This window comes from Canis lupus, chromosome 6 (genome assembly GCF_048164855.1).
Source record: "Canis lupus baileyi chromosome 6, mCanLup2.hap1, whole genome shotgun sequence".
Lineage (NCBI taxonomy): Eukaryota > Metazoa > Chordata > Mammalia > Carnivora > Canidae > Canis > Canis lupus.
The window spans coordinates 74,549,440-74,574,833 of record NC_132843.1 but is presented as its reverse complement, the minus strand read 5'-3'; the positions used below and the strand labels follow the sequence as shown (position 1 = coordinate 74,574,833).

At 51.7% G+C, this 25,394-nt stretch overlaps 1 protein-coding gene across 2 annotated transcripts in view; it reads right to left on the bottom strand.

Moving 5' to 3' along the window:
• PLXNA2 (plexin A2) overlaps positions 1-25,394 on the bottom strand; it is a 206,308-nt gene that overhangs the window by 35,464 nt on the left and 145,450 nt on the right. Inside the window, exons 10-13 of one of the 2 annotated variants that reach the window (XM_072831217.1) lie at positions 19,542-19,742; positions 17,692-17,788; positions 13,873-14,063; positions 9,830-11,970 (exon numbers count right to left, since the gene is read on the bottom strand). In XM_072831217.1, the coding sequence (XP_072687318.1) occupies positions 11,707-11,970; positions 13,873-14,063; positions 17,692-17,788; positions 19,542-19,742 (753 nt within the window). In that variant the 3' untranslated portion in view covers positions 9,830-11,706. Of the gene's footprint in view, positions 1-9,829; positions 11,971-13,872; positions 14,064-17,691; positions 17,789-19,541; positions 19,743-25,394 lie in introns of those variants that run through there. The other variant, XM_072831216.1, reaches the window with a different exon arrangement.

Sequence of the window (25,394 nt, the reverse complement as noted above, 5' to 3'; positions counted from 1 at the left end):
AGACCTCCTGACCCCCATCCTCTTCTGCAAGGCTCACACGGTGTGGGTTCCTTCCCTCCTTGACGGGCTAGGCCATGAACTCTGTCATCGGGGGAGCTCATTTCACCTAAGTCTCCTTGTCTGAGGCTCCGGTTCCCTTCTCTGGGAATAAAATACCCACCTTCTGAATAAAAATAAACAAGATTCATGAAACGAATCAAGGGAGGGATAGTGGAGGTGGTTCGGAGACTTCTCTGTGTGTTGGGCGTTGAGTGGGGGTGGGGGGGACACAGAACAATCTGGAGAGAAAGGCGCTGGCACGAGGAACCAATGGCCCAACGACTTTCCTGCCCCCCACCTTGGTCCCGGATTCTAAAAATAACCACTAGTGGATCTTGGCTGTTGCACTCTCCCCTGGAACTGGGGTCTCCCCAGCTCTGCGAGATGGACCCTTGCTAATGAGGAACAGGGCAGGCGATGCCTCCGCGCCCCTGCAGGAGACATCAGGCGGAAAGAATTTGCTTCGAGCAAATTTCTGTGCCCGGTTCTCCTTTGATCCACTTGGAGTGAGCTCCACTGGCCCCTCTCGCCCGTCCCCCAGCGCCCCTGGATGACAAGAACCCACCTACCAAAAAGAACTGACAAAACCGTGGCGCTTGCTTTGCTCTGCTTCCCCCACTTTTATTTTTAAAAATACATTCTTTTGCTCGCTGCAGTTAATTACAACCTTTCAGAAAAACTGTGAAACGAAATCTTTCTGGAATGCCTAAAAATATTTCCATCTTGCAGGTAGCGTGTGGGGATTGTACTGTGGATATTCAGCAGCACTGGCAGGATCTGCGAGGCAGCTTCCTTCAGCTGGCAAGTCATCGCAGTGTCCCCTCCTGACATTTGAGGGTTGGGGTCCGAGACACGACCGTGGGCACCAGGAGGGGCCGCAGGGTCCATTTGCCAGCACAGAGCCGCTCAGAAGCATAAGCCAGCTTGCATGTTGCATAAGCCAACATATTGTTTACAGAAGAAAGACTTTTTTTTTTTTAATTGTTAGCAACTGTTAGAGTCTTGGCATGAAGGCACATGTCAAAGAGATAGCTAGTTTGGGGTGTAGAGACGCCAGCCTCATCACTTGTAAGCTAGCTAACAGCTGCTGGAATCCAAACCTGGAGAATCAGAGTCCTCACAGGTCATTGGAAAATGCCTTGGGGATGCTGGGTCCCTGGGGTCTTCCTTCCAACATACCCCATGCTCTGGGCTATGCCACCAGCACCTGGGGTAGGTGGCAAAGGAGTCTGGGATCAAGGAACTAAGCAACCCTCATTCTCTAGGGCCTACAAGGGACACTGCTTACATTTCCCTTGCTTAAAACAAAACTGATGTGTAAGAGTCAGGATTTCCCAAACATAGAGGTGGTGTGCATTTGATTTGCAAAAGGATCTCCCAGGTCTCCATTACCGATGACTTCCAAATCTGTATCGTTGGCTCAGACCTCTCTCCCGAGCTCCGTATCCATATATCCAATTGCTCCTGGACATCTCTATTTCCACATGTATGTCCCTCAGGCACCTCAAATTTCACCGTGTCTAAAAATGAACTCCTAATTTTTCCTCCTTCCACTCCCAACCTGATTATCCCCACAGATTCTCTTTCAAGGCTAATGGGATCACTGTGCACCCAGCCAGAAGTCTTGCAAGCACCTTCCACTGTTTCCCTTCCCTCCCCTACCATGTATAATAAATAACAGTCACCAGGCACCGTCAGATCTCACTCCCTGGCATCCTTTGAATCTGTGGCCCACTCTGTGTTCCAGGGTCAGCGATAAGCACAGCCCCACCACGTCTCACCCGCACCAACCACAAGGGCCTCCATGTCCCAGCACCAGATCTCACTTCCTCCAGATCTAACTTCTTACCACTTGGTGACTTTCGTGAGCACACACGTGGCCGGGTTACTAGTCACTTGCTCGGCCATCCTTTAATGGCTCTGACCACTGTCAAGGCAAAGTCCCTAATTCCTGGTCTGGCACTTGTCCTTCAAGTTCTGATCTTGGTCGCTTGTTCAAGCCACATCCGCTACCTTACCCTATGTCCTCCACGTTCTATACCCAGATGCCAGCGGCTCGTGCCCACACAATGCACTTTAAAAATCTCCGTGCCTCTGCATATCGTTTGCTCTCCCCCAGCTTAAAATCAGAGTGGGTCAAGGTGGAGGTCTGGGCTGAGGGTGCAAAGGACCAGCGAAAGGTATCCCGTCGGACACATCTGCCAACACCTGAGGGCTTCCACATGACTCTGAGACTGAGTATAAGGGCCTTGAGGTCTGTGCAGGGGCTTGGGGTGGTAAACATCCAGGCCTCCGGCTTTCCTTATGTCTCCCAGGACCAAGTACTGGGGAGAAGCCACAGAGGGGAGGCTTGATGGAAAAGGCCGTCCTCTCCAGAGAGAAAGTGAACGGGATCTTTTAGGAAAGCACTTCAGACCAGTTAGCCGTGGGGTCCCAAGTCCACGCTGGAGATGGTCCACAAGGCTGTCTCTTAAAAGCAGTGTTAGATTGCAGGGTGCTCAGTGTAGCATCTGCAAAGCTTGGTTCTCTTGGGAGAATGACACAGGTCTATAATGAGGCAAGTTGGTGGAGTTTGCAGAACGACAAGGAAGTTTCAGATCAGAGGGAAACTGTGGGGCTCCAGGGCAGGAGACAGGTGAGGCTGAAAAGGCAGGACGGGAGTTGTCTTAAGACCTTCACCGCTGACCGAGGGGAACCACGGCAGGGCTGGGATGGTGGCCAGATCCACATGGTCCTGGCTTCCAGTTTCAGAAGGCCTTTGCTGCTGGCTAGTCTGGGAGAGAGAAGACAGCCCACCTGACACTCGGGTAGCATCTGCAGCAGGAAGAGCGTAAGACAAACCTGAATTCGTGTTTTAGCTCTGACACTTAGGAACTATGCGACCTTTAATCTCAGGGTCCTTCTCCGAAAACAGATAACAATACTTCCCTCACGGGGATGTTCTGAAGGTTAAGGAAAACAACACCTGGAAAGTCCCTGTATGACGGTGGTTTGGAGAACAGGTCTTGACAATTGGCAATTTCCTCTCTGGTGTTCCCCCTGTACCTGTGCCTTCCCAGATCATAAAAATGTGGGACGATGGTGTCGGGAGGCAGTTTACAGATGCTTGGGGATCTTTCTGTTTCTCTGGAAGGAGGACACAGGGACCAGGGAACTTAGCTGCTGGCGTGACAGGGGGTAGACAGAGCTGCCCAAGGGCTGACTGGAGAAAGCTTGAGAGGCGTCCCCCAGCCTGAGCCGGTCCATGCTGCCGAGGACAGGGCCTTGGCTTGGGTGGATTCTGGGCCCTGCGCGGAAGCATACCCTAAGCCAGACATCACCCTTTCACCCAGAATAAATTTGGGAGGACACTGGCCCTGTCTAAAATGGTCTTCATTCTTTCCTCCTTCCCTTCTAGCCATTTCCTTTTCCCCTGGCGATCAGCCATTCTGGGGTAGGCACAGCACTGCACAATGAACTCAATGAATGCTTCCAGGAAAGTAATTCTGAATGAGACACCCACACAAACAAATGGCTTGACAGTTTGGGATGTGTATGAGTGTGTGTGAGTGTGCGTAGTGAGGGTGCGGAGAGAGGGGGAGGGGAGCTGGAAACTTGGGAGATTCGCTGGGATCCTTAGATACTGATCATTTCAGCTCCGTGCTTGTCAACATGTTTTCTATCGCAGACCCGAAATCCATCTGATGTCTCCTCTGTGGACCTCAGAGGTAAGGGATGAGGTAGAGAAGCGCCCAGAAGCAGCTGCTGTTGCTAAGTGCGGGGCAGGGTGGGGGGGACAGGGCAGGGGGTTTTAGCTCTCCCGTGTTCTGTGCGCCCATCTCCCCAGCACTCTGGTCCAGCTCTGTCCTGGACTCTGTGCTCCCGCGGAGAGCTAAGGGTCCCCAGGCTATAGGGCCTAAAGGCGACGTGCATCTGACATGCTGCTCCCCTCCGCTGCCGATGGCCACGCATGTCCACTGATAAAGGCCTACCTCTCCCGCAAGGCTCTGCTGAAATCTGCCTTCCCGGGGAGGCTTTCTCTGATCCCCTCGAGCAGACTTCCAGCACCTTCTCCTCTGCTCCCACAGCCCTTTGTGAATGGCCCCGAGGACGTAATGGCCATGCTGGGTTGCAAACTGCTTCTTTTCTCAATAAGATAATAACTATCTTGGGACAGAGGCGATCTCACTTTTGCTTAGCAACCTGATACTTAGCATACTGCCTGGAACACAGCACCCTCCGATGATACGTAACCCAGTTCTCCGTTACTGGGAAGCGGTTGGTCCCAACCAGGCTGTAGAACAAACTGGGTTCCGTCATGCCAGGTGGAAGGAGGCGGGGGGGTCTAAGGGCTGCTCGGGAGTGACGTAGTATCGTAACACCCGGATCTCCAGAACTTCTTCCTGCAAACTCTCTTCCTTTAATGTAAGCCAATTTCTGGCGTGATTGCTCATGGAACGGACAACAGAACGGCTGTCCCCTCGTCAGACATCTTTCAGATACTGAAGACCCAGATGGAGCCACGGCAGGCCTGTGCTTCTGCAATTCTGTTAGCCTTTTCTTGGAAGAGCTTGTTTTCTTAAACCCTTTGATCGTTTCAGATGCTTTTCTCTGGACCCTTGGACTTCCAGGCATCCTCTGAGAGGGTAATGACCCAAAGTAGGCTTGTGGCTGGTCTGACATGCAGTAAGGAGCGCCTGTGCAGATGACTTCCCTCCACTTGTCACACACACCATTAACCACGCCAGTCCTCGGCAAGTCCCAGAGGGAGGGTAAACTCTAGGTCTCTTTCCCAGGTCCCTTTTTCTTTTCTGTTTTCCTCCCTGGGGTCCCTTCCCCTATTTTAGGTTCCTCTTAGCTTGCCAGCCTCATCTCTGGAAAGAAACCTTTATTTGCATCTTAATGGGAGCTTAAGCTGTGTTATGAGCTTGCCTTAAGAGTATTGGCTTTTTGGCTGATTATAGAATGAAATGTCTGTCCATACGCAGCATTCAGAAGGAGAATGTGGGAAATGTGCTAGGGCAGAGGCTTCAGTCCAGCTGCCCAACACCTGGCCCCAGGTATATAGGTGGCTAATCCACATCTGGCTGCATATTTTTTATCAGCTCATCCTATGCCAGGATGAGCAGGCTTGTGGGATGAGGTTGGCCTGTGCTGACAGTAGGGCACTAACTAGTCTCCTGCTGGGCCGTCTCGAAGCCTCCCACAGCCTCTTGTTGGGAAGCCACTTCCCCACCTACTCGGACCCCACCTGCCTGCCACTGGGCCCAACCGAGCCCTGCAGAGCGCCTGAGCACCCCAGCCAAATCTGGGCTCCTGCCAGACTGTGTCATGTTTGTTTTCCACCGTGGGTGCCGTGACCTGGAAAGCAGCCGCCGTGATGCTACACTCGCCCTGATTCTTGCAGCCACTAATTGAACAGTTCGGAGGGAACTGTGCCACGAAGCCGCCCAAGGGCGGGAGCAGATGCAGCCGATTAATTACAGCTGGGGAGCTCGGAAGGGCCGCACCAGGGAGCGGAGCGCGAGGCGCCCCAGTCCCAGGGGCTCGGCAGCCTGGGGAGTGCCGCCTGGGCCACCCCTGGGACTTGGGTGCAGCCTTGGAGGGTGGCACTGGGGGCTCCTGCAGGGTAGGGGCTCGCGGGGTCGGAGGAAGGCTGCTTCTGGGTGGGGGCCTCACAAGGCCGGGCTTCCATCCTAGCGAAGCTGGCTTCCTTGGGTTGCCTCTCCCACCTGTTAGACACGGTGGGAGCCAAGACAGACACTGGACACTGGCTCCTGGTCATTGGAAGTGCTGATAACGCTGGCTACCATCGTTTATTACACCTGCTTTATCATCGCATCTTCTAATATCATTTCATTTATTAAGTACTTATCATGAACCAGGAATTGTGCCAAGGGCTTTACATATTTTATCCTATGTAGGGTTCCACAGACACTGTGAAGGAAGTCCTATTATAATTTCCTTATAACAGATGGGGAATAGTACCCAGAGAGGTGAAGTGATTGGCCCAAGGTTAGTGGTCAAGCTCACCTGTGCTTCTAGCCTCCAACAGCACTGCCTGAGTGGACCACCCTCTTGTCCCAGGAGAGAGCCCTCAGGTATGAGAGTCATCAGGCATGAGAATTCAGGCCCTATGCTACTTGTGGGTTCCCCTCTGTTGAGGTCCCCAGCCCCTCTCCCTTGGTGAAGGCCAGAACGAGCTACTTTCCCAGAAGCTGTGCAGTTGGCTTTGCTGATGACCCCCATGTCTCCGAACTTCTCAACTCCCTCACCTTCCTCTCTGTCCCCATTCCCATGCAAATGTGCACCGGCCGCCCTTGGCCTCCCCCCTGCCCCTGCCCCGGTCATCTCTCCCTGTGCCTGTCCAGTCTCTCTGTGTGATGCCAGGAGTGGGGACTGCTGGCTTTCTTTCCATCCTGGCAGTGGACTGGATGAGAGCTCCGTGCTGGCAGGTTTCCCGCCTCCAGCCCTGTGGACTGAGAGTTCTGTGGACTGAGCCCAGGCGAGAGCTGAAGGACAGTGTACAGGTCATATGTGGGGGCTCTAGAGTTAAGCGGCTGAGGGGTAGCTCTTGGTTCTAAAACTTACTAGCAGCGTGCTTTTGATAAAGTGCCTTGGTTTCCTCATCGGTAAAACGGGGCTAATGATAACAGAAGCCCCTCCCTCATACAAGTTGTTATAAGGCTTATATGACATAGGGTGCTGAGTGTGCTGCTGGGGGCCAGGTGAGCCTTCAGTGAAAGTTAGCTATCCTTTTTCTTATTACGATTTGATGATGAAGAAGTCTGAGCAGAAGCCAGGCTAGCTGAAATCCAGAGAAGTGGCTGCTGTGGAGATGGCCCAGCATGGCTGCTTTTCTGACGGGCCTGTCTGGCTCTTCCCTTGTCTCCAACAGGCTGTCAGCACCCTAGACTGGGCTTTTAAGAGGAGACGAGAGAGGATGACATCAGAGCTTTCCAGAGCAGCCGAGGGAGGGGGTCCCAGAGAAGATGCTCCAGGATGGATACCCCCCAACTGATGGACATGCTTTGTAATAAAAGCTCCTGTGTCTGAGGCTGGGATCGAGAGGGTTCTTCCCCAAGTGGCCCCCCAAATCAGGACAAGCCAGGGAGGACAAGTTGTCAGTATATAGACAGCTAATCTCACTAATCCACTTGCTCCTTTCCTGGTGCTTAGAGTTTTCCTGACTTTAGAGGGCAGTGGTGCCAACTTTGCGCCTGCAAATTTTGATGCCAACCTGGCACTTGGCCCCAGAGACACCTGGATGTTGGATTCAAGATGGCAAATTGTCACATTCTTTTCCAATGTGAGTGTATGCGTGTGTGTGGGCACGTGTGTGCATGAGAATGTGCACACTCTTCATGGTAGGCTAGAGCCCAGCTGACGAGCTCTGCAGGAATCTCTGGCCTTGTGGCTCCAGCTCTCCTACCCGGCAAGAATCCTTGCTGGCTCTGTCTTAGCTGATAGTACATTCAAAACCTAATTGTTATCTCAGCAGAGTAACTCCATTATTCATCCTGACACCATCCCCCGTTAGCTGTTTGTTGCAGTGATGTTATATTAATGAGGCCTGCAAATAAATGAACGGGAGATCAGAGTGCTGACTTGCTTCTCAGGAAAGCTGGCTGACATATTTATTTATTTGTTGGGAACTTTGCAGCGAGTCTTTCTGGCCCCGGGCAGGTGGCTTTTGGCCTTTCCTGCAGAGATTTGCTGCAGCCTTACAGATAAATACTTGTAAATGTCCAGCTCCCCAAACAATTTCACAAATGCGTTCACAACTGAGAGAATCCAAGGGGAAAAAAAAAACCACTTTAAATTATTTGGGCAGATGGAGAGCAGAAGGAAGGCAAGAGCAACGGATCATCTCAAACAAATATTGTATCAACTATTATTTTTGCTTGGTTTTAGAGAGCAATGCACATGGTTTTCTACATTTGGTTTTCTTTCCCAGTTACACATACTTAAGATAGTGTTAAAGAGAATTTATGTTCCCTGAGCATAAACTAGTGAGGGATGGGGCAAGACAGTGACGTTGGAGAATTCACAAAGTAAAATCTACAATGTGGTCAATGAAGAGACAACTGCAAAACCAGCACCCCTACGGGCTAGCATCGGTGTGGCCTCACTGGGCAACATGGCAGGTGAGTTCAGAGACACACAGGAATATTCTTTGGTGCCCAAATGGTGATGGGTTCCTGGTCCATCCCTGAGGACCCCAAGACCCAAGACTGGAGATTTGCTCCTTGCATTTTAAGCCTGCTTTGCTTATTCTTTATCCTGATCTCTCTCATCCCCTGCAGGTATGAGCTACGTTGGCCCCATCCTCTGGGCTCTCATTAAGCTCAGATGCTTGAAAAGAAAGAACTACCAGGCTTGGTCATTTCCAACTTTCACCTCAACCCCATCACCCCACTGACAGACACAACCAGAAACCAATCAAGTTATCGAGTCCGAGAACTCCAAAAAAACATACATAATTAAAGTAACATCTATCCTGTATAGGGAGAAGGGGTCAGCTTAAGTTTAAACACACACAGAATGCTCCTTCTGCTCCCCCACCACTCATAGGAATAAGTGCAGACCTAATTATGTCTGGGAAGACAGGTGAAGGTTATCTTAAGGCTCGGTACAAAAGGTAGCCAATGCTCCCAGTTTTACTGGCGTCTCCTGGGACCTTCCAAAAGAATTCTGATCCTGGGCACAGATATTTTTGGTACACTTGTGGTGGAGTGAGGTGGAAAAGTGTATAGCCAGGGAACACCCAGTCAGAGGGACCTGGTTTCGAATTTGTTCTGCCACTGACCAAATGGATGACTTTGGGCAAATTATTTACTTCCTTAAGCACTGTTTCCTCAACTCTTAAGTGAAGATAATTGTAGGTATCTTGCATGGTTGTTAGGATGAGTAGGTATGCAAAGGTGCCGGTGCACAGTAGAGTTTGGCTATTATACCAATACTCGGGGATATAGAGCATGTGTGTTCATGTCCCTGATCTGAGGTAAGTGTCCTCATTAGGTGTCAAGACCTAGGTCTGTGCTGTAGTCCTCCTTCTAAACAGGAGACAAGAGTAAAAGGTGTTGATGAGAAGTTTCTGTCCTAGGCCCTTCTGAGGAAGCAGCGTGGCCTGTGGGACAAGCAGATTCCAGCCTCCTCCAGGTGGCCCATGTTCAGGGATAGGTTGGGGCTTTGCAGTGAGAGACTGCACCCCCTGCCTCCCTTCCCAGAACTAACCATGTGATAACTTCCAAGCCTAGTACAGTGCATGACATGCAGTGGTTTCTCATTAAAGGGATATTTATTTATTGCAATGCTCGTTTATGTGTTGAATTTTATCCTCCTCAAATTTGTATGTTAAAGCACCAATTCCCATTACCTCAGGATGTGACCTATTTGGAGTCAGGTACCTTTCCAGAGGTAATCAGGTTAAAATGAGGTCATTAGTATGAGCTCTAATCCAATACGACTGGGGTCCTTATATAAATAAACAAAAAATTAGAGACAGACACAAGAAGGAATGTCATGCAGAGATGAAGGCAATGCGTCCACAAGCTAAGGGATACCCAGACTGCTGCTTTCCCAAGGCACCAGAAGCTAGGGGAGAGACATGGAACAGAGGCTCCTCAGAGCCATCAGAAGGGATCAATCCTGCCAACACCCAGATCTGGGCCTTCCAGCCTCCAGAACTGCAAGACAAGATAGTTCGGTTGTTTAAGCCACCCAGTTGGTCGTGCTTTGTCACCGTAGCCCTAGCAGATGAACATACTTCCAGTGGAGACCTCTGTCATGTGAGCTCTAGACCCTTACATTTTTCTCCCCAATTATATATTCGGTCTCCTTTCTGTTTCTGCCGAATGCTGCCCCTTCCCAGCTTGTCAGAAAATGTTGCTTCTGGGCTTTCCTATCTAGCAGGGGGCTTGTAACATCCTCCTCTTTGAGGTCCTAGCAGTTCTGAAAGCACAGCAACGTGGTGGGCCAGGCATCTCAAGGGCTTTCCGAAGCTCTGCACATCTCTCGTCCCCAGGGTTGAACAGGTGACACGTGCGCAGATGCCGCGGGATGACAGCTAGAATGGGAGCAGCCTGGGATCCCCCACAGGGGACAGCATCATTATCACATTACGGGCTGGATGAGAAGGAGCAGATGCTGGGTCCTGAGGGGGTCTCTAACCTGAAGTTTATGCCGACTGGGAAATTCCATCGGCCCTAAGGCTTGTCCTCCATGAAGCTACCACAGGAGGTGAGTCTCTAGGGGTGGGCTTGGTTGCCATGGAGACAGTTGGGTGAGATGGGTTAAGGATGAACGCAGATGTTCATTCAGCTGAGCTTGAGTCCATTTCTTTTCCTAAAGCAGGACTCATTCCAGGTCACCTCATTGATCCCCCTGCCCCTGGGCAGGGCGGTGCCCATCCCAGTCCCCATCTGTCTCCAGCACTGGAGATGTTGCTGCCTCCAGCAGCCACCACCGGCCATCATAGAATTCTTCACCTTTCACCCCTCAACGACGATCTTCGTAGTAAATGGCTCTTGCACGTGGGCTTGCACACGGGGTGGGGAACACATTTTGAAGGCAAGGGCCAGAGACAAGGGGGGAGGGGCATATACAAGGCATGGATCTCATAGAATTCTGATTATTAAGAAAAAGACCTATGCCAATGTCAAGGAATCAGCCCAAGAAAGCCTAGGTAAAGAAAATGAGCTGATTCTTCCTTAAAAGCTACTTTTACCAAATAATACAGTTTTGGTAACAAATGCCAGAGAGGCACATGAGGTCGATTCTTCCCATTGCTGGTGATACTAACTTTGATCATGTGGCAAAAGGAGCATCTACCAGGTTTCTTCTCCGTACGGTTTCTATTTTTCTTGTTGTAATTAATCCACATCTTGTGGGGAGATGGCTTGAGACTATGTAAATATCCTATTTTTCATCATACTTTCATTAATTAATTTTAGTATTCATCAGCCATTCTTCCTGAAATAATTATTACTGTGCATTTTGCCAAATGGTGATTTTCTATTTCCCTAAGTCCTTTTTACATGTTTGAGTTCGAATTCTAGTAGAAGAAGAGCTTCCTCTCTCCCCCGTGAGTCGTTTGTTTAATTATATCAATAAGGACCATAGATTCTTATTTTATTCTATTGCTTATAAGTCAGTTAGTATCATTATTTATTTTCTTGCTCAGATTGCCACAGATTTGGCTATTGGGGCCAAATCAAGTTGGCTCCTGTGTCCCTTTGACGTGCACTCCACATTTTTGTTAGTATTTCTTGCTGTAAATATAGAATCTGAATTAAATCATGGGAAGACATTAGCCAGATTCAAATTGAGGGATATTTGTCCTGTACTCTTGAACAGTATCAGGGTTATGAGAGAGAAAGAGCCAGAGCACTACAGAAACAAGGTAATGGAACATCACATGTGACCCTGGATTGGATCCTGGACCGAAGAAAGGGGGACGATCGGTGGGACCGGTGGCACAACGTGAATCAGGCATGTATATTACATGGCATTATTGTCTGAATGTTAATTTTCTGATTTTGATAATTGTGCTGTGGTTATATAAGATGTTAATTTCGGAGAATCTGGGTGAAGGGTATGTGAAAGTTCTTGGTACTATTTTTGTGCCTTTTTATAAGTCTAAAATTATTTGAAAAATGAGACGTTAAAAAGAACTGAAGAGGTCTTTTACAGGGGGAGGAGGGCAGGTTGAGGGCAGTAGATGCAAAATGAAAGGAGAAATTCCTGATAACAGTGAATAAAATATTCCAGGCCTGGATCCTTCCCCTTGCATGTCCTGTCCCGAATGATGTCCCCTGCAAGGCTTGAGACACAGCACGGGCTTGTCTCTCCTCCCCAGAGATGCTCTTTCGTTTCTCCACAGCCTCTACTTGAGAAACACCAACAGGAGACCCCACTGCTTGGGGCCTCCAGCTCCTGCTGCTGTGTTCCCTGGGAAAATCAATTACAGCCTAATTACCTCAGGGGGTTAATTAGCATCATGTAGCTTGGGTGTCCTCTGTGAATGGAGCAGCCTGTCGGTCCCCGGTCAGTGAGCAGGGGCGACACGGAGGCAGAGATTTCCCAGGGAGAGGCTGCCGGGAGGGCTGCTGCAAGGCGCCCCTGCCAGTCGAGGAGTGGACGGGTTGGTGCAGGTGAGAGGAGCCGATGGAAGCCAGGCCGCCCTGCCTAAGTTAGCTCCCTTCCACCCCAGGCCTGAGCAGGTTCTCAGGCCAGCAGTTGCTAGAAATCACTAGAATCAGGAAGAAGGCAGGGAGCCCTGAGCAGCTCAGGGAGCTGGCTTCTGGGGGCAGGGCTGGGGCACCGCCAGGAGTCCCTACAACCACTTTTGCAGCGATGTGAAGACAGAGATGGATCAGTAGGCACTAATCACGGGCCACGTCCGTGAGTAAAATGAAGCGGACAAAGCCCGATCCTTGGGTGGCAGCAGCTTCCACTCTCCCGCACCCTCCCACCAGGATGATGAGCACCTACCCCGCCGCACTGCGCTTCCCTGGGAGGCCCTGCCATGTGGATGATGGCACCCTCCTGCTCTCCCTTAGCTGAGAAAGTTGGGTGCCAAGGAAGGGGAAGCACTGCTTCCCGCTCTATGTTACTTGGGCACCTGGCGACTCTACCAGTCGTCCTATAATCCACTAAGTCTGAGCCACTTAATGAGCTGTGTGAACTGGGGCAACCCCAGCCTCATGTTCCTCATCTGCAAAATGGAAGTGAGACCATCTACCTCCCACGGTAGGTTGTGGGATTAAACGAGACAGTGCCAAGCGTGCTAAACACACATTAGCTCCCTCCTCAAAGAAGCCATCTGCAGGTTAACAACACTCATTTGATCTTGAGGGTTTTCTTACTCTGGATCTGAGGCTTCAAAAATGATCGCAGGCATGCTCCAGAAGTTTTGCAATACTCCGTGACATCGGTGAGGGCCAAAGGTGCTTTCTTCGGCTACTCAGGAAGAGGCGGCAGGGGAAGGGGGCGGCGTGTCCACTCGGGGGAGAGGCAGCAAAGGAGCAGCCCTCACTGCTTTCCTAAATGAGCAGACCACAGAGCTACCTGCCCGCGCCTTTAGTCCCAGTCACCATAAGGAACATGCAATTCGTTTCAAAGCACAAGTGACAGTCGGTGAATAGGGAGCCGTGAAGAGTGATGAACACATAATGCAACCAAAGTTAAATACAACTATTCCTCTCCCAGGCCATTCAAAACCCGAGCAGCTGCTTTTTCATTCATATCATCTATTCATCTGCCTTTGCAATTTGCTATTCAGGAAACATCATTCCCCCTCCCCCCCAGGGATAATTAATTACCTATTTCTTTCCATTAAAATGCACAAACAAATCGGGACAGAGAGCACATCGCGGGAAATGGCACGGTGGCCCATGTCATGCCTGCTTTTACTTTCTTGTTCCGTGTTCAACTTTGCAACCCTGAGCTAATTGCAGCTCCCGAGATCACATTTCTGCTGAGAAAAGCTAAACCTGCTCTCTGCAATGTTCAGCCACCACGAAGCCAATTTCCCCGGAGCTGCACCTGGCTCTGTGGGCCCGCCAGGGAGGCTGGGCTGGTTCTGCCTCCCTCGTACGCAGCGCACACCCGCCGGGTACGCCCATTCACGCGCTGGCCTGAGGACACAGGTGCACACCCGCTTGCCACGGACACCTGGACGTGGGCCATCGAAGTGCCCGAGACAGGCCTCCCGCTCCCCGCAGCAACCGTGCACCACACTTACCAATTCCTCGATGTGAACTCCCCTCCCGTGGCACCCCCGGGCCCCCTCGGCTGGCTCCGGGCCACCCCGACCCCCACTCTGGGGACTTGTGGGAGGGAGGGACTCACCTCGGTGATCTGGGGGTTGGAGCACTTAACGTTGTGGCTGGACCAGTCAAGCCAGGGGCTGGAGGGGCTGACGCAGTGCTGCTGGAGCGTGCACCTGCGCTCGCCGCTGCACCAGCCGCACTCGAACTTCCTGTCGGCCTTGAGGCACAGGCCGCAGCTCTCCCGCTGGGCCGCACACTTGTAGAGGTGGACTGCGAAGAGAGGGGGCGACAGGGCCACACTGGAGAGGGCTCCTCGGGCCTGCCTCTTCCTGGAGGCATAACAAACCGTCCCCGAGCACGGATAACACCTTCCAAGAATAACCAATGAGGGGGACACATACTAAATTGAGCCTCCCGGTGGCTGAAAGGTGCACAGAAAATGTTCTTTAAGAGGTGTGGCTCTAGGTTGCATCGGATCAGGGCTTTGAGGGTGGCGTCGCTACTTCCTAGGATGGTGACAGGATATAACTCCCCTGAACCCTGTTTACTGAATCTAGAACATGGGGAGGATTGTTGTTTTTTTGTGAGGTTTGAAAGAGGTGCTGTGTGTTAAGTGCCTAGCACAGTGCCCGTAGCATCCCTGATGCACCAGCGCCCAGGCTTATTCTCTTTTCTTTAGGTCACACTGCATTCTTAAGCGCTGTCTTTCTTACCTGCGGCCCTCATCATAATAGGTAAGGGCTGATTTTCCCTTTTCTCTATTTCAGGTAAAAAATGAAGCTCACAAAGGTATATAATGACTCTTTAAAAAAAAAGATTTTTATCTATTTGAGGAAGAAACAGAAAGTAGGAGTGGAGGAGGGAAGGGCCTCCCCACTGAGCGAGGTGCCCAACAGGGGGGCTCAATCCCAGGACCCACAGACCATGACCTGAGCTGAAGGCAGATGCTTAGTGGACTGAGCCACCCAGGAGCCTCAGCATGTGATGACTGTGGACGCTTACTAAGGTTAGCACCCCACCCTAGGACGGTGAAATTCCAGCTCTCATGAGAAGACAGAGGCATCCAGCCCATGCACTGGGAACCGGGTGCTCTGGGACACAGGTCAGCTTGGCTTCAAGAAAGGCCAGGTGGCTGGCCAAGTGTGGACAGAACTGAGAAGGAGAGGGAGTCCACACCGTCCCGCTCACGGCCCCTGCAGTGGGGGGTGACATCCCCACAGAGGACAACCTGGCTACTTAACAGGTCATTTTTGGAGTCTGCAGACCATTGGCCTGTGCTCTGGTGTCTTACAGACTTAGAAGCCCCGGGGCAGGCCAGTCTGCAGAACTGTATTTTGGGAGTCTGGGGCTTCGTTGTCCCCAACTGATGTTTTGAATTTACAATGCCGAGTAGAATTCTCCAGAAGCAGAATACTCAGAGAGTCATTTTCGACTTTTCTGGACAAGCAGACCTAAGCTTTCAGGACTGGGCAGGGGCGGTGGGGCGTGGGGCATGGGGCTTGCCTGTGCTGAAGATCGGATACAGGCCCCCCCATGCAGGGGCACTTATTTATTCCCCTAGAGGTCCTCATCCTGTTCCTCTGCTCTGTCAAGTGTCCCTCAGTCCCGGCTGCAGGGACTACATTTAAACATCCTCATGTCCACGGCTTCTTAGGGCAGAGAGCAGGAAATGAGAATCTTAAAATGAGCAATGACCTAGTGAGCACGTATTAGCATGCACGAACGGTGCACGTCTAATACCTCGTTTGGTCTTCACGATGACCCCGAGAGGAGAGCGTCCCTTCCCGCATTTCACAGGTAAGGAACCTGGGATGAAGGCGGGGGCAGGAAGTAGTCTGAGTTCACCCATCTATAAGTGAAAACGCCAGGATTTGAACCCTGGTTTCTCGGATTCTAGAACCCGAGTCCATAAACACCGTGGCCTTCTCCACGCAACATGGTGCACAGCCTCCAGAATCACCTGGGCTCCAGGAGGGATGAACATGGAGATGGTGCTGCCCTGGGCACTCCCAGTTGTCGGGAGCCACCAGGGAGGGTTCTGACGTGACAGCTTGGATGTGGCCATTTCCCCTAAGCTCCAGGTGCAAAGGCAACCTCTGGGAACTAAGCCCAGATCCTCAGCGGGGAGAATGTCTACCTCTCAGCAGTGAGGAAATTTGGCCTGGGTATGAGGAGAAAGAGAACAAAAATCTCCCTGGCTCAGTTTCTTTCTCCCGGACTAAGTGGCATCGATTTCTGTGCCAGCGTGTGGGTGGGGGCTCTGGTGGCCCTGGTCTCCTCTCTGCACCCATGGGTGACCCTCAGGCTGAGGAGAAGCTGGGTCAGCCCTAGCTACTTGAAGTGTAGTGAGACGTGGCCCATGGTGCGGGGAGGCGTCTGGAGGGCACAAAGCTTCACGTCTCCCAGTGGCCCGAGCTGCTGGAAGGACAGGGGTGGGGGGGCCAAGCATGTGAGTGCTGAGATTGGATATCCTTGGTTCAGATCCTGGCTCTTACTTTCTGATTCAGCCTGTTTTTTTCTTTCCTTTTTCAGCTTTATTGAGGTATAATTGACAAAAAGAAATTATAAGGTATTTAAGTATATACCATGATGATTGGATATATATATATTCATGGTGCAAGGGTTCTTCCTATCTAGCGAATTAACATATCCATCACCATATATATATACACACACACACATCATATATGTATACACGCACATACATGTGGCGATTACAAATAAATATTCAGGTTGTAGTCTTTTAGTAACTTCCAATCATACAATGCCGTGTTCTCAGCTATAGACGCCGTGCTTTACACTAGATCCTCAGACTTTATCCATCTTACAGCTGAAAGTTTGCACCCTTTTAACAACCTTTTTATTTCCCCTCCAACCTCCAGCAATTACTTTTCTAGTCTCTGTAGGAGTTTGACTTTTTTTTGGTAAGATTTAAATATTTAAGACAAATATCTTAATATTTGATAAGATTTAAGATTTAAATATATTTAAGAAATCTTAAATATCTTAATATTTGTCTTAAAAGGATGGAGTAGCGCTTTGTGAATTTGCTTGTCCGCCGTTCCAATTTCAGCCTGTGTGCTGCTGAAGTGAGTACCCTTGGTCCATTTCTTAACCTCTTTGGGTCTCGGTTTCCTTATCTATCAAATGAGAATAATACTAGTGTGTATCTCTCAGGGCTGTTACGAGCGAGGATTAAGAAGGATAATCTCAAAAAAATTACCGAGTGAGTGCCTACCCACACCGGGAGTGCTCATCAAATTGCAGTTGCTTTTGTCACTCTTGAGAGCAGAGCGGCATCGGCATGCTCATACTTGCTGCGTGGAGGGTAATGCCTACCTGGCACATGGGGGGTGCTGTACGTGCGTCTACAGGACGATACACAAGGGTGGCCCTCGTGGAGTGTCCCTCCCGGGTCAACCTCCTGAGCTTCCCCGCAACAGCTGTGGGTTCGAGTCCTCATGCTCGTCCTGCCCAAGCTGCCTCAGGACTAGGGGTGCAGCCTTACAAACCTTCTTTGTGCAGGGACCGGACCAAGGAGAGGGGAATCGGACCCTAATTGGAAACAGAATCTCTATTTCCCTGGAAGCTGGCAGGACATTCCTGTTTGCTGCTCTCCTAGGTCAGGTTCTACAGACACTTCAAAGTCTCTGGGAGCCAAAGAAAAATGCGATGAGCCGGCAGCCGCCTGGCGGATGCTCTGGTTGTAATAAAACAGGGTTCCTAACAGGACTCCTTTGATGGCTCCAAATGTTGCTTTAGGATCCTCTGAAGAGTTCCGCTGACAGAGGGAGTGTATTATTCATGGCACAGCGTCTGGCTGGCTCTGATCCCTCCGCCCCAGTCTTTCCCGGGGGTCACGAAAAGATCAAAACTCTACCCGGAAGTGGCTGCTAACCTTTCAGGTCCTGCGGGTTGTCGATGATGAAATTGCCATTCCACACCACGGCGAAGTCCACGGCCAGGTTGCTGATGTCCATCCCATCGTACTGGTACTGCGGGGAGAGGGGCAGAGGGCACATGGCTCGGGGGGCTCCCTGTCACGGGGGGTCAGGGATGTTGCTGGCATTCTGGGGGGCCAGGACTACAGCAGGAAAGAAACGAGGGACTCTGGCTCCCTCTGGGCTGAGAACGGAGCAGAGGGAGAGTCAGGGGAACCCCATTCGCTGCTCAAGTTGACTCTAATGCACCTTCCCCTGACTCCCAGTCCCTAATGCCAACCGGATCCAGCCCAAACCCCTTAGCGTGGTGCTCACTGGCTCCCATAATCCAAATCCAGACTCACTTCTCCAACCTTCTCTTCCGCTGCCCACCTACAGAAATCTTCGCACCCACCTGTCCTCAGACACACCCGCCCCAGCACCTCTCTGCCTCTGTTCCAGCTCACACCTCTCTCTCCCTACAGCCTCCACCCTTCAAGCTGCCCCAGCTCTTCCGGTCCTGCTCAGACCCACCTTCCCCAGGGGGTCTGCTCTGACGTGCCTGCCAGCCCCCTGTCCCCCGTCTCCCCGTCCCCTGGCCTTGCCGGATTGTGTCTCTCACATCCTGAGAGCTGCTCTGCATCCTTTCACGGACGAGTCCAGCGTCTCTAGCAGGTCCTGCTCTGTGAACCCCACCAGAGCCCGGGGCGGAGCATATGCACAACAAACAGGAGCCCCAGCGGCTGGTGGTGGGCTGGGGGGCCACAGGGGTCCTCTCCCTGCACGTGAGCTTTACTTTGGCCACGAGTCCATCAGGGAAAGGTCTCAGAGCTTCTGGTCACAGATCTGAGCAGCCCAAGCATGAAAGGCCTCCAGCTGGGCCCAGGAGTCCACTCTCCCTCCCTTGCTGGTCCCTCAGAGGACTCGCAGGCGCTGCACACACTTCAGGAGTCGGCCCCCTGGTGGCCCGGCCCCTGGCCCTCCGTGCAGAAGAGCTCTCTGGGGTCCCCTCCCGAGACCCGCCCTGCCCTGGCCACTCAGCTGTCAGGCCACCCCGTGTTACCGGCCGCCCTCCTGCCCCCGGCCCTTCCCGCCAGCTTCCTCCCTTTGTCCCCTTGCGCTTCTTTCTCATCCCACCTTCGCCTCGTGCTTGGCAGCCTTCCACTGATTACAAATTCTATCAAGCGCCTGTGACCTGGGAATCTGACAGCCCCCTGATAAGAAGCCCAGATTCTCTTTATCTCTCCCAGGCGAATTAGCTTCCCTCAACACCTTTGTCACATCGCCCCCCATCTCCAGCTGACCCCCCATAGTCAGAGACAGGGGTTGGCAGATAAAAAGATCTTCTCCGGGCTAGTATTATAATTAAACACCTCGTGCTTTCTGTCTGGCATGCGGGACTGGTTTAACCCTTGCCGCTCCGGAAATTCCCTGCTGCCTCCTTCTCCCCTCCCGCTCAACTCCGCTTCTGCTGAGCTCCTGGGGGGCTTTCCTCGGGCTTACGCCTAAGTGGCGACGGGGCGCCCAGTCCATGGCTTTGGCTGCAGTTTCCCTGAAGGCCACGAGATCTCTCTAAACTCAGAAAGCAAAAAAAGAACAAAAAAACCTCAGCGCACAAAGCTCTCCACGGATGCCATGGGGTGCTCACAGCACTCGGCCACCTCTGTCACCATTAAGCTGCTCTGCTCTGGGTGAGGGTGCTGGGTGCTGGCACGCTCCTCTGTCCTGAGCATGCGGGGTCAGCCTGTGGGCCTGGAAGGCTCCGGGAGCCTGAGGCCTTGGCACTGGTGGACGAGAGAGCCCGAGGGCGGGAGGGTGACCCTCTTACCGAACTGTTCTGGCACTGGACGCTGGAGCTGTTGAAGCGCAGGGCGGGCACGCGGTGGACGGCGCCCTGGATGTTGAGCACACACTCGTAGCCTCGCTGGCCCGACTGAGGCTGGGGCAGGTTTCGAGCCTTCAGGGTGATTGGCTTTACCTCTCCGACTGGGATCAGAATCTCCTCCGTGGGCACCAGCTGGGGGCAGTCCTGGGGGAGTAAGCAGAGAGGCACCGTCTGTCCTGGCTCACGCGCCACCACCAGGGCAGGGGGCAGGAGCCGGGTGTCCAGCCAGACCCTCTTGCACATGAGGGCGGGGGGCGGACTGCCCCTGAGAAGGATGCACCTCACTGCGGGGGCACAGGGAGCGGGCAGGGAAAATGAAATCTATCTCTTGGCTCCTGGGGCGTCGATCTTGTCATCCCCATCCCACAAGTTGTCCCCGCTCTGGTGCGCGTGTTGCAATGTAGGAATTAATTTCCAAGCACCGGTGTGCCAGGCTGTGGATTTTATCTCCTGCCACACAGCATAAAAGCGGCCCCCTGCGTGTCCTTGTCCCCAACCTGGACCCCCCACCTCCCGGTTTCGTGCCCTCCCCGGCTGCTGTCCCCCGTGCACGGTCCGGCCCGAGGCGTCCCGTTATCGGCAGCTTCAGCTTCTCCGCTCCGGCTGAGTCGGCCTTTCCAGAAAGCAGGGATCAGCCCTCCCGGCAACGCTCTAAACACTTGCTCTGGCTTTTTATCTCACTTCATTACCAGGCCCTGCGTGAATGCCATGTTGCTCCGCAAAACAAAACCGAAAAAAAAAAAAAAAAGTCGTGGTGGGGAGGGGCCGTGGGAAGGACCAGGGGCGACCCAGGACGTGGCAGCGCCGGCCTGATTTTCCGGAGTTCTTTCCTAGATGTTGCTTCTCTGCCGGAGGTCAGGCTGCCACCTTCCCACAGCTCTGACCCCCTGCGCACTCTCGGCCTCGTGGGGAAGACAGCCCGGCAGCCCCTGGCAGTGAGCGTGGTCGGGGCCAGCGGCCTCCACGTGCAGCCTCTCCCATCTCCATCTCCAGGGACCAGCTGGGGAGCTTCTCGAGGGAGGCGCTTGGCCCCCCATCCCCTTCCCCTCTGCAGCCAGCGGTTCTCAGAGGGAGCACTTGGGAACATGTGGGGGTTCATGTAGCTGTCCTGCTGGGGGTGCTGCTGGCATTAGAGCCCTAGGGCCAGAACTGCTGAACTTCCTGCCACGTGCTGGATGGTCCTGACCCAGGGATGTCCCCATCCCAATGCTAAAAGTGCTCCCCGGTAAGGAGCCTTTCATGACGCAGGCAGTGATGCACAATCGCCTTCGATGCGGACCTGGGAGGAGACCCAGGAGACCACAGGGAGGCAGAGGCAGGCGCTTCTCTTGTCTGGGCCTCAGGTGCAAGGCCTCACCACCCTCCTTCCTACCCTGTGGCTCTCGAGCATCCTACTCCAGCTGCACTGGACTTCAGATAGGTCTGAGGGGCCCTGTCCTTGACTTATGGGCCTCCGGTCCTTTGAAGAGCTTTTCTCTCCACCAGAACCACGGACGGCCACCCCCTGCCCCTCGTTGACCTCCCAGCCCCTGCCTCAGCTCTTCTGTGGTGGAAGGCCTCAGAATTAGCCTTCAAATTCAGCGCTGCAGCTCCTTTTCTGGAAAGCTGTCCCTGACCCTTTCCCTGACCTGGCCTTCAGGATGGGGTTCTCCCATGATGGCATTTAGCCTTAAGAGTTGCAATTTCTTGGGGATCCCTGGGTGGCTCAGCAGTTTAGCGCACCTGCCTTCGGCTCAGGGTGTGATCCTGGGGTCCCGGGTTTGAGTCCCACATCGGGCTCCCCACAGGGAGCCTGCTTCTCCCTCTGCCTGTGTCTCTGCCTCTCTCTCTGTGTCTGTCTCTCATGAATAAAGAAACAAAATCTTAAAAAAAAAAAAAAAAAGAGTTGCAATTTCTCTTTGTCCCGTCTTCCTCACTGGCAGGTCAGCCTGGAGGATCAAGCTGCATCTCATTCACCTCAGCACCCCGGTCTTTGTCCCAGCTCCTGACATGTAGTGGACGTTGGTCATTGCTGGCGGGACAGTAAACAGAAAACGAGAAAAGGGAGCAAGGCATGACAAATTCAGAAACTTTCTTTCCATGTCCAGCTTCCTATGGTCTTCAGGTATTAGGGTGGAGCCCGGTCTTCTGGGTACCAAGAGACTTGAGAAGGAGATTGATTTCCAAAGCTGGGCTGGAGATGGTCACTGTTTCTGGGGTCACATGATTACTACGTGGGCACGTCTGAATCTAGTAAGGAATCCTGACAACCTACGAAACGCCGGGGAAATTTTCCACAGAAACTCAAGGAGCAGGACCTGGATGTACTCCCGGGGTCACTGGTGGCCTCCGTCACCTTCGGGCTAACTGCACATGAGGACACCTAGCAGGCAAGGCCTCTACAAGAGGCAGGATCATAAGGCAACCCTGGAGCAGATGGGTCCCTGTTTAGAAGCCAGTCACTCAAGCTGCCAACTCAGAAACTTGCTCTTTGCTGCACGTTTACTTTCATGCCCTGAGGGCACTCTTGACAGAGTCATATATTTATAGCCAAGAAAAAAAACAAAAAAGAACACCACTTTAGGGAAATCCAGGCATACCCTGGAAAAAGATAGAAAAAGAGATACTACTTCCTATCGGCGACTAAAAAATTCCCGTTGCGTCTAACAAATTAAAATTTTAATTTAGACTAGAAATAGGGCTGAGGCATGTGTGTGTGTGTGTGTGTGTGTGTGTGTGTGTGTGTGTGTCTGGGACAGAGAGGATAAATTTTCAGACACAGAACTAGTTGATCCATTATAAGTGATGACTAGCTGTTTTTCATCTCTAATGAGCTCAAAGAACAAATTCCAATTTCAGCAGCACAGCCTTAAAGACGTGTTTCTGGAAGTATGATGTCTTGGCTTAGTAAACAAGACTGTAGAATCCTTTTAACTTTGACAATTATATATACATATCACATATATATTTATACATATATTGATTGTATTCCATATATATTTATATATGATACACACACACACACACACGTGTGCACATCCTCATCTCTCTGTCTGGGTTAAGTCTGGTCCAACCTGGAGTTTGGAGAATCCTAAGAAGACACTTTATGAGTCATCCTTACGAGTTATTTTTTTTTTTTTAAAGAGATTCTGATGTTTTAGGAAAGAGTCCCACGGTCTGCTATTTCAGACCTTCTGGGACTAAATTTAAAGACAATGGGGGGCACCCGGGTGGCTCAGTGGTTGAGCGTCTGCCTTCAGCTCAGGGCGTGATCCCAGGGTCCTGGGATCAAGTCCCACATCAGGATCCCCGCAGGGAGCCTGCTTCTCCCTCTGCCTGTGTCTCTGCCTCTTTCTCTGTGTCTCTCAGGAATAAATAAATAATCTTTTTTTTTTTAAAAAAAAGACCTTGATTATGGCCTTCCTAAATGCCTAAATAAGTTCTAAGATTGCCTCAGTAGAAACAGATGTCTTATCCTTTGCTTGTTTTTTGTTTTGTATTGTTTTGTTTTTGCTATTTCTCTCAGGCCACACAGAGTCAGATTCTTCCTTTTATCCTGTAGGGTAAAGGGAAGAAGGGGTTGGCAGGCAGGCGTGCTGTCTTCTGGGGAACCAGGGGAAGATACAGATTCCTGGGGTTGCGAGGGGCTCAGGTGACTATACTAACAAGGACACAGCCAGTCCCGGGAATAGCAAGGGCAGTAGTGACAGATGAGGGCGGGGACAGGAAAGCCAGCAGCCCAGAACACCGCCAACTTGTGGGAACGTCAATGCCTTAGGGCCTTGAGGAGGGCAGCGGGTTTCATCAGATACAATGAGGCCCCTTGCCGCCCGATGGCTTCTGTGAGCACACACACAGTTGCTGTCCTGAGAGTAAGCGTGCAATAATCACGCTGTGCTTTTCCTGCAGAATCTTAAGACGGTTGTTGGGGTTGTGAGAATGCGGGTCGCTACTGCTGCTCTCCTCTGTCTTTAGGTCATCTTACGCCTCTCTCTGTCTCTACGCCAACTGGCAGCAGGATCACCTCCTTGGCAGCAATCTGAGTTTCTGTCAAGATGAACAGATGTCCTATTTGGGAATAACCCAGGGGTGGGGGTAGGCTGGGGAGGAGGAGTCCCGGCTCCGGGGAGGGCAGTGACCCTGGCCTGGGAGCCCCGCGCGCCTCGTGGCCGCGTCGCCCACCCCGTGTAGCTGAGCTTCTCCAGCTTTCGGTGCGGGGGGACCCTTCGGCCCTCGGAAATGACTTCTCCCACGTGGAAATGGCATTATCTTCACCCACTGGACTTCAAAGAGAGAGAGAAGCCAGTATCCTGGGAAGCTAATCGGATTTATTTGGTTCTATCTTTCCCCTGGGACAGGGCGTAAAGAAGATATTTATGTATCTACATCTCACTAGGCCTGGTTTAGCCATGGAGGGAGATGAGCTTTTAAAGCTGAAAGCCATACATACTCCTGCGCACGCCCGCTTGCTAACACCATGTCACAGCTTGATCCGGCCCAGGGAGGCAGAGGCTTTGGGGGCCCCATCGGAGATTTGGCTGTGCTCTGAGCGGTGGAAAGGTCTGGCTCATAACCTTAAAGGAGCTCAAGAGATGGTTCAGTTGAAATTCAGTTTCCTCATCTATAAAATGGGGCCAGTAATACCTGACAGCCCTAGATGGCACAAAAGAGGATTATGAAAGCATGTTGAAAGTGGCAACTAACTGGATTAACAACATGAACATCACTGAGTATTTCTTGTGTGTGCATGCGCGTGTGTATGTGAATACAGGATTGAAGGACTAGGACTTACCCGCGGCCCACCTGGGGACATTTACTCTGAGTCATGCCTTCTGCATTTATCTGATGATCTTAGGAACATTATTTAACTTACCTAAACCTCAGTTTGCTTATCTGTAATAGAATCCATTTCTTTTTTTTTTTTCCAAGATTTTATTTATTTATTCATGAGAGACACACAGAGAGAGGTAGAGACACAGGCAGAGGGAGAAGCAGGGGAGCCTGATGCGGGACTCGATCCCAGGACCCCAGGATCACGACCTGAGCCAAAGGCAGATGCTCAACCCCTAAGCCACCCAGATGTCCCAAAAGAATCCATTTCATAGAGTAGATTAAATGTGTGTGTGTGTGTATATATATATGAAATGTGGCATATATAATAAGCACTTGATACGCGTTCACTGCCAATATTTTTATTCTGAATGAGGTACTTTTGTGTCAGGCCTGAGCATAGACTCGGTCCATCAGACCTCCGGAAAGAAGTAGGCAGATGTACCTCATGAGCTGGCTGGTTGTGTACCTGGAAGTGGCACTATTAACCCATCTTCCATGGGCCGTCTCTCCGACAGTGGAGATGGGTTTGTACCAGTCCCTGCATATCCTGAACCACCTCATGACCAAACAGCATAAAAGCCAAATTGGGATCTGGCCGGCAAGTGTGGCTGTGACCATGGAGACCAACAAGCTAACTGGCTCTGATTTCCTGCAGAAAGCATACTGTACTCAGCTTTTTTGGATGCCGGAGTTCTCTGTAGCCTTGGGCAAAAAACCTAAATTTTTAGCATCTTGGTTACTACATATGTCAAATATGAGTTATCTGAAACTGCAGGCCCGTTCTGAGAATCAATGGAGATGCCACATGTCAGTGATTCTCAATCTTTGGACTCACTGGGGATAGGGCCCAGGAATTTGAATTCCTAACGAGTACCCAGGTGACGCTGCTCCTGCCGTTTCCCTACCCTGACGTAAACGCTTTGAGAACTCCCGTCACATGTGAGAGACTCCCCAATGTGGGGTCCATTAACGTTGCTCTATACA